Below are 9,174 nucleotides of genomic sequence, written 5' to 3' on the forward strand. Positions count from 1 at the left end.
CTCCCTTCATTGGCTTCCTGTTAATGCTAGAATAGAATTTAAAATTCTTCTTCTTACTTATAAGGTTTTGAATAATCAGGTCCCATCTTATCTTAGGGACCTCGTAGTACCATATTACCCCATTAGAGCGCTTCGCTCTCAGACTGCGGGCTTACTTGTGGTTCCTAGGGTTTGTAGGAGTGGAATGGGAGGCAGAGCCTTCAGCTTTCAGGCTCCTCTCCTGTGGAACCAGCTCCCAATTCAGATCAGGGAGACAGATACCCTCTCTACTTTTAAGATTAGGCTTAAAACTTTCCTTTTCGCTAAGGCTTATAGTTAGGGCTGGATCGGGTGACCCTGGACCATCCCTTGGTTATGTTGCTTTAGACGTAGACTGTGGGGGGGGTTCCCATGATGCACTGTTTCTTTCTCTTTTTGCTCCGTATGCATCACTCTGCATTTAATCATTAGTGATCGATCTCTTTTTCCTGGTTCTTTCCCTCAGCCCCAACCAGTCTCAGCAGAAGACTGCCCCTCCCTGAGCCTGGTTCTGCTGGAGGTTTCTTCCTGTTAAAAGGGAGTTTTTCCTTCCCACTGTGGCCAAGTGCTTGCTCATAGGGGGTCGTTTTGACCGTTGGGGTTTTTCATAATTATTGTATGGCCTTGCCGTGCAATATGGAGCGCCTTGGGGCAACTGTTTGTTGTGATTTGGCGCTATATAAGAAAAAAGTTGATTGATTGATTGATTGATAATATCAACATCACTCCAACGCCGATCTCTCAATGTTGTAACATCAGAATATAACATTGACATGATGTTGAAATGTGGTTCAATTCTTGACCTGTTTTGTGATTTTGATCTGTATTCTGAAGAAGAATTGAGCCAAACTTGGCACACATATACTTTGACATATGGGGAGTAACATAGGCTATTGAGCACCTCAGTAGTAGTAGTAGTAGTAGTAGTCGTCGTCGTCGTCATCGTAGTAGTAGTAGTTAATGGGGAGAGACACTTTTGTGCTGCATAATTGAGCCAAACTTGGCACACATATACTTTGACATATTGGGGGGGAGACAGGCTATTGACCATGTAGTAGTAGTAGTAGTGGTGGTGGTGGTGGTAGCAGCTGACTCTTCTTGAGGCAACTTTAGTTGTACCCTAACAGTTTTCTGGAATCCGTGATAGGTGGGAGGTGATATATATATATATATATATATATATACATACGTATATATATATAAAGTCCATCTCTATGGGCCAGACCTGCAGCTGCGCGGCAAGATGCTGCCTAGTTATTTTTCTTGCCTCTTTATTTCTATATATTTTTCTGTAATTTTCTTTTTTTTCTTTTTCAGTTTAATGTTTTTTGTGAGCATATTTTTGTTCACTCCAATGTAAATATATCTGCTGTACATTTGCACTGACTTGTTTGGTGAAAAATAAGAAAATAAATTGTTTCAACAACATGCGTATCTGCAAATATTTCTGTGCATGTGAACAATCTGAAGAATTTCCTACAATTTGAACAATTTTAGTATGATAAAGAGCACAAATGGTGAGAGCGCTTTTCATGATGTCCAATAGTGTTGTAGCTGGTTGGACAAAACTCTGGTGAATGAAATGTGCGCCATTTGGTGCAAAAGTTTGATTTTGATCATGCTACATGTAGTTTTACAGTTTTTCACAATTGCTAAAACACAAAACCCACTGACTCGTCCCCTAAAAACATTTAGTAAAAATAGCCCCCACTTGTCAAAACCATAAACACATTTCAAGGATAGCGAGGAGGAGAGCAAGGATGGAGAGGGAGCAAGGAGGGAGAGGAGGAGAGCAAGGATGGAGAAGAGGGGAGCAAGGATGGAGAGGGAGAGGAGGGGGGCAAGGAGGGAGAGGGAGAGGAGGGGAGCAAGCAGGGAGAGGAAGAGGAGGGAGCAAGGAGGGAGAGGAGGAGAGCAAGGATGGAGAGGGAGAGGAGGGGGGCAAGGAGGGAGAGGGAGAGGAGGAGAGCAAGGAAGGAAAGGGAGAGGAGGGAGCAAGGAGGGAGAGGAAGAGGAGGGGAGCAAGGAGGGAGAGGGAGAGGAGGGGAGCAAACAGGGAGAGGAAGAGGAGGGAGCAAGGATGGAGAGGAATAGAGCAAGGATGGAAAGGGAGAGGAGGGGCAAGGATGAAGAGGAGGGGAGCAAGGATAGAGAGGAGGAGAGCAAGGATGGAGAGGAGGAGAGCAAGGAGGGAGAGGAGGGGGCAAGGAGAGAGAGGGAGAGGAGGGGAGCAAGGATGGAAATGGAGAGGAGGGGGCAAGGAGAGAGGGAGAGGAGGAGAGCAAGGAAGGAAAGGGAGAGGCGGGAGCAAGGAGGGAGAGGAAGAGGAGGGGAGCAAGGAGGGAAAGGGAGAGGAGGGGAGCAAGCAGGGAGAGGAAGAGGAGGGAGCAAGGAGGGAGAGGAGGAGAGCAAGGATGGAGAAGAGGGGAGCAAGGATGGAGAGGGAGAGGAGGGGGGCAAGGAGGGAGAGGGAGAGGAGGGGATCAAGCAGGGAGAGGAAGAGGAGGGAGCAAGGAGGGAGAGGAGGGGAGCAAGGATGGAAAGGGAGAGGAGGGGCAAGGATGAAGAGGAGGTGAGCAAGGATAGAGAGGAGGAGAGCAAGGAGGGAGAGGAGGAGAGCAAGGATGGAGAGGGAGAGGAGAGGAGCAAGGAGGGAGAGGAGGAGAGCAAGGATGGAGAGGGAGAGGAGAGGAGCAAGGAGGGAGAGGAGGAGAGCAAGGATGGAGAGAAGGGGAGCAAGGATGGTAAGGAGGAAAGCAAGGATGGAGAGGGAGAGGAGGGCAGTAAGCAGGGAGAGGAAGAGGAGGGAGCAAGTAGGGAGAGGAGCAAGGATGGAGAGGGAGAGGAGGGGAGCAAGGATGGAGAGGAGGAGAGCAAGGATGGAAAGGGAGAGGGGGGGCAAGGATGAAGATGAGGGGAGCAAGGATAGAGAGAAGGAGAGCAAGGATGGAGAGGAGGGGGCAAGGATGGAGAGGAGGGGAGCAAGGATGGTGAGGAGGGAAGCAAGGATGGAGAGGGAGAGGAGGGAGCAAGGAGGGAGAGGCAGAGAGCAAGGATGGAGAGGAGGGGAGCAAGGATGGAGAGGAGGAGAGCAAGGAGGGAGAGAAGGGGGCAAGGAGGGAGAGGGAGAGGAGGAGAGCAAGGAAGGAAAGGGAGAGGAGGGAGCAAGGAGGGAGAGGAAGAGGAGGGGAGCAAGGAGGGAGAGGGAGAGGAGGGGAGCAAGCAGGGAGAGGAAGAGGAGGGAGCAAGGAGGGAGAGGAGGAGAGCAAGGATGGAGAGGAAGAGGAGCAAGGATTGAGAGGGAGAGGAGGGGGGCAAGGAGGGAGAGGGAGAGGAGGAGAGCAAGGAAGGAAAGGGAGAGGAGGGAGCAATGAGGGAGAGGCAGAGAGCAAGGATGGAGAGGAGGTGAGCAAGGATGGAGAGAAGGAGAGCAAGGAGGGAGAGGAGGGGCAAGGAGGGAGAGGGAGAGGAGAGGAGCAAGGATGGAAAGGGAGAGGAGGGGGGCAAGGAGGGAGAGGAAGAGGAGGGGAGCAAGGAGGGAGAGGGAGAGGGGGGCGCAAGCAGGGAGAGGAAGAGGAGGGAGCAAGGAGGGAGAGGAGGAGAGCAAGGATGGAGAAGAGGGGAGCAAGGAGGGAGGGGGAGCAAGGAGGGAGAGGGAGAGGAGGGGAGCAAGGATGGAGAGAAGGGGAGCAAGGATGGTGAGGAGGGAAGCAAGGATGGAGAGGGAGAGGAGGGAAACAAGGATGGAGAGGAGGAGAGCAAGGATGGAAAGGGAGAGGGGGGGCAAGGATGAAGAGGAGGGGAGCAAGGATAGAGAGGAGGAGAGCAAGGATGGAGAGGAGGGGAGAAGGATGGTGAGGATGGAAGCAAGGATGGAGAGGGAGAGGAGAGGAGCAAGGAGGGAGAGGAGGAGAGCAAGGATGAGAGAAGGGGAGCAAGGATGATGAGGAGGGAAGCAAGGATGGAGAGGAGGGAGCCAAGGATGGAGAGGAGGGGAGCAAGGATGGAGAGGGAGAGGAGGGGGCAAGGAGGGAGAGGGAGAGGAGGAGAGCAAGGAGGGAAAGGGAGCAGAGGGAGCATTGAGGCAGAGGAATAGGATGGAAGCAAGGAGGGAGAGGAGGAGAGCAAGGATCGAGAGGAGGGGAGCAAGGATGGTGAGGAGGGAAGCAAGGATGGAGAGGGAGAGGAGAGGAGCAAGTATGGAGAGGAGGGGGCAAGGATGGTGAGGAGGGGAAGCAAGGATGGAGAAGGATAGGAGGGGGGCAAGGAGGGAGAGGGAGAGGAGGAGAGCAAGGAGGTAAGGGAGAGGAGGGAGCAAGGAGGGAGAGGAAGAGGAGGATAGCAAGGATGGAGAGGAGGGGAGCAAGGATGGTGAGGAGGGAAGCAAGGATGGGGGGAGGAGAGCAAGGATGGAAAAAGAGAGAGGAGAGGCAAGGATGGTGAGGAGGGAAGCAAGGATGGGAAGGAGAGGAGAGGAACAAGGACGGAGAGGAGGGGGGCAAGGATGGAGAGGAGGGGAGCAAGGATGGAGAGGGAGAGGAGGGGAGCAAGGATGGAGAGGGAGAGGAGGAGAGCAAGGATGGAAAGGGAGAGGAGGGCAAGGATGAAGAGGTGGGGAGCAAGGATAGAGAGGAGGAGAGCAAGGATGGAGAGGAGGGGAGCAAGGATGGAGAGGAGGGGAGCAAGGAAGGAGAGGGAGAGGAGGAGGACAAGGAGGGAGAGGAGGAGGCAAGGATGGAGAGGAGGGGAGCAAGGAAGGAGAGGGGAGAGGAGCAAGGAGGGAGAGGAGGGGGGCAAGGATGGAGAGGGAGATGAGGGGAGCAAGGAGGGAGAGGAGGGGGCAAGGATGAGAGGAGGGGAGCAAGGAGGGAGCAGGGGGCAAGGATGGAGAGGAGGGGAGCAAGGAGGAAGAGGAGGGGACCAAGGGTTTAGAGGGAGAGGAAGGGGCAAGGAGGGAGAGGAGGAGAGCAAGGATGGAGAGGAGAGCAAAGATGGAGAGGAGGGGAGAAGGATGGTGAGGAGGGAAGCAAGGATGGAGAGGGAGAGGAGAGGAGCAAGGAGGGAGAGGAGGAGAGCAAGGATGAGAGAAGGGGAGCAAGGATGATGAGGAGGGAAGCAAGGATGGAGAGGAGGGAGCCAAGGATGGAGAGGAGGGGAGCAAGGATGGAGAGGGAGAGGAGGGGGCAAGGAGGGAGAGGGAGAGGAGGAGAGCAAGGAGGGAAAGGGAGCGGAGGGAGCATTGAGGCAGAGGAATAGGATGGGAGCAAGGAGGGAGAGGAGGAGAGCAAGGATCGAGAGGAGGGGAGCAAGGATGGTGAGGAGGGAAGCAAGGATGGAGAGGGAGAGGAGAGGAGCAAGGATGGAGAGGAGGGGGCAAGGATGGTGAGGAGGGGAAGCAAGGATGGAGAAGGAGAGGAGGGGGGCAAGGAGGGAGAGGGAGAGGAGGAGAGCAAGGAGGTAAGGGAGAGGAGGGAGCAAGGAGGGAGAGGAAGAGGAGGATAGCAAGGATGGAGAGGAGGGGAGCAAGGATGGTGAGGAGGGAAGCAAGGATGGGGGGAGGAGAGCAAGGATGGAAAAAGAGAGAGGAGAGGCAAGGATGGTGAGGAGGGAAGCAAGGATGGGAGGGAGAGGAGAGTAACAAGGAGGGAGAGGAGGGGGGCAAGGATGGAGAGGAGGGGAGCAAGGATGGTGAGGAGGGAAGCAAGGATGGAGAGGGAGAGGAGGGGAGCAAGGATGGAGAGGGAGAGGAGGAGAGCAAGGATGGAAAGGGAGAGGAGGGCAAGGATGAAGAGGTGGGGAGCAAGGATAGAGAGGAGGAGAGCAAGGATGGAGAGGAGGGGAGCAAGGATGGAGAGGAGGGGAGCAAGGAAGGAGAGGGAGAGGAGGAGGACAAGGAGGGAGAGGAGGAGGCAAGGATGGAGAGGAGGGGAGCAAGGAAGGAGAGGGAGAGGAGCAAGGAGGGAGAGGAGAGGGGCAAGGATGGAGAGGGAGATGAGGGGAGCAAGGAGGGAGAGGAGGGGGCAAGGATGAGAGGAGGGGAGCAAGGAGGGAGCAGGGGGCAAGGATGGAGAGGAGGGGAGCAAGGAGGAAGAGGAGGGGACCAAGGGTTTAGAGGGAGAGGAAGGGGCAAGGAGGGAGAGGAGGGGAGCAAGGATGGAGAGGGAGAGGAAAGGAGCAAGGATGGAGAGGGAGAGGAGGGGGGAGCCAACGTGGTGGTGCCGTTTGTGCTGCCATGAGTTCTGAGGGGCACCGGCATGCTGTCCTTGGCTCATTCAATACTCCTCACCTCTGCTCACCTTCCTGGGAGAGCTTATGCTGCATTTACACATAATGAGGACAGGTCACGAATGCCGCGAAGTACACATTCTTGACTTCTGATCATGAATGTGATGATTTGGTGCAGAAGTGTCAGGTGTCCTCAGGAACTGCTGCAACCTGTTACCACATGTTACGATTAATGGCAGGTGTTGCTGGAGAATTATCAGGAACCATTACGCACGGTCAAGAATAATGTTCTGCATTGTTCCGCGCAATTGCCCATAACAGCACATCATTACATTCTGTCACGTTTGTGAATGAGGTGAATTTTGTCCACACACACACCCATATTCATCCATCAGCTGCTGAACAATTCAGATCGCTCCAGTTTGCGCCTCAAAATCCACAGCAGAAAAACTTTGTGACTGCATGCTAAGTTGGGCTCTGTGCCATGAAGTGACGCAGAGAGGAGGAGGAGGTGGAGAGAGCCAGATGTGTGGGTCCACACGGCTCTTGTCTTGTGCGTTTTCCCAAACATCAACATGCTTATTAGACCCCATTCCTGCCAGGCTGCTCAAGGAAGTCCTACCATTATTTAATGCTTCAATCTTAAATATGATCAATCTATCTTTGTTAGTTGGTTATGTACCACAGGCCTTTAAGGTGGCAGTAATTAAACCATTACTTAAAAAGCCATCACTTGACCCAGCTATCTTAGCTAATTATAGGCCAATCTCCAACCTTCCTTTTCTCTCAAAGATTCTTGAGAGGGTAGTTGTAAAACAGCTAACTGATCACCTGCAGAGGAATGGTCTATTTGAAGAGTTTCAGTCAGGTTTTAGAATTCATCATAGTACAGAAACAGCATTAGTGAAGGTTACAAATGATCTTCTTATGGTTTCGGACAGTGGACTTATCTCTGTGCTTGTTCTGTTGGACCTCAGTGCTGCTTTTGATACTGTTGACCATAAAATTTTATTACAGAGATTAGAGCATGTCATAGGTATTAAAGGCATTGCGCTGCGGTGGTTTGAATCATATTTGTCTAATAGATTACAGTTTGTTCATGTAAATGGGGAATCTTCTTCACAGACTAAAGTTAATTATGGAGTTCCACAAGGTTCTGTGCTAGGACCAATTTTATTCACTTTATACATGCTTCCCTTGGGCAGTATTATTAGACGGTATTGCTTAAATTTTCATTGTTACGCAGATGATACCCAGCTTTATCTATCCATGAAGCCAGAGGATACACACCAATTAGCTAAACTGCAGGATTGTCTTACAGACATAAAGACATGGATGACCTCTAATTTCCTGCTTTTAAACTCAGATAAAACTGAAGTTATTGTACTTGGCCCCACAAATCTTAGAAGCATGGTGTCTAACCAGATCGTTACTCTGGATGGCATTTCCCTGATCTCTAGTAATACTGTGAGAAATCTTGGAGTTATTTTTGATCAGGATATGTCATTCAAAGCGCATATTAAACAAATATGTAGGACTGCCTTTTTGCATTTACGCAATATTTCTAAAATAAGAAAGGTCTTGTCTCAGAGTGATGCTGAAAAACTAATTCATGCATTTGTTTCCTCTAGGCTGGACTATTGTAATTCATTATTATCAGGTTGTCCTAAAAGTTCCCTAAAAAGCCTTCAGTTGGTTCAGAATGCTGCAGCTAGAGTACTGACGGGGACTAGCAGGAGAGAGCATATCTCACCCGTGTTGGCCTCTCTTCATTGGCTTCCTGTTAATTCTAGAATAGAATTTAAAATTATTCTTCTTACTTATAAGGTTTTGAATAATCAGGTCCCATCTTATCTTAGGGACCTCGTAGTACCATATTACCCCAATAGAGCGCTTCGCTCTCAGACTGCGGGCTTACTTGTGGTTCCTAGGGTTTGTAAGAGTAGAATGGGAGGCAGAGCCTTCAGCTTTCAGGCTCCTCTCCTGTGGAACCAGCTCCCAATTCAGATCAGGGAGACAGACACCCTCTCTACTTTTAAGATTAGGCTTAAAACTTTCCTTTTTGCTAAGGCTTATAGTTAGGGCTGGATCGGGTGACCCTGGACCATCCCTTGGTTATGTTGCTTTAGACGTAGACTGCTGGGGGGTTCCCATGATGCACTGTTTCTTTCTTTTTTTTGCTCCGTATGCATCACTCTGCATTTAATCATTAGTGATCGATCTCTGCCCCCCTTCTCGGCATGTCTTTTTCCTGGTTCTTTCCCTCAGCCCCAACCAGTCTCAGCAGAAGACTGCCCCTCCCTGAGCCTGGTTCTGCTGGAGGTTTCTTCCTGTTAAAAGGGAGTTTTTCCTTCCCACTGTGGCCAAGTGCTTGCTCATAGGGGGTCGTTTTGACCGTTGGGGTTTTTCATGGTTATTGTATGGCCTTGCCTTGCAATATGGAGCGCCTTGGGGCAACTGTTTGTTGTGATTTGGCGCTATATAAGAAAAAAGTTGATTGATTGATTGATTGATCAGGAACAGCAGCAGCAGGTGGAACACCTTCAGTAGCGTGCTGAGGAGCATCATAACAAAACTTTTAGCCGACTTGCCATCGCTGTCCTTCTTCAGCATACTGCAGGAATGAAATTGAACACAGTGCAGCAGGGTTTAATTGTGTGCGCGTCAGAGAAGAACGCTGTCATGTTCTATTATGAATCACCACTAATCAAGACGGATTAACACGCTCAGTTGCGACCTCAGATGCGTTAAGTCGCTTTAAGAATGTCAGGAATGTGCCAAGCATGACGCAAATATGACATTCGTAATGTGTAAACGCAGCTTAAGAGACATCCCCATGACCTGCAGATCTTCCCACAAATGTTATCATTTAGGACAATGTTAGTTTCCATCGTACCAGTCAGATCAGAGAGTGGTTCAGTATCAACCAGC

General features: G+C 51.0%; 1 protein-coding gene and 1 pseudogene across 1 annotated transcript; both read left to right on the forward strand.

The window, feature by feature from the left end:
- Positions 1-2,119: 2,119 nt before the first annotated feature.
- LOC117501517 (spore wall protein 2-like) lies at positions 2,120-2,926 on the forward strand. Its single transcript, XM_034160411.1, is given in 3 exon segments — positions 2,120-2,265; positions 2,267-2,447; positions 2,480-2,926. Coding segments are annotated over 3 exon segments (774 nt in total).
- Positions 2,927-2,984: 58 nt separating this feature from the next.
- Positions 2,985-6,254, forward strand: LOC117501528 (annotated as a pseudogene).
- The last annotated feature ends 2,920 nt before the right edge of the window (positions 6,255-9,174 follow it).

Source organism: Thalassophryne amazonica, chromosome 2 (genome assembly GCF_902500255.1).
Source record: "Thalassophryne amazonica chromosome 2, fThaAma1.1, whole genome shotgun sequence".
Taxonomy (NCBI): domain Eukaryota; kingdom Metazoa; phylum Chordata; class Actinopteri; order Batrachoidiformes; family Batrachoididae; genus Thalassophryne; species Thalassophryne amazonica.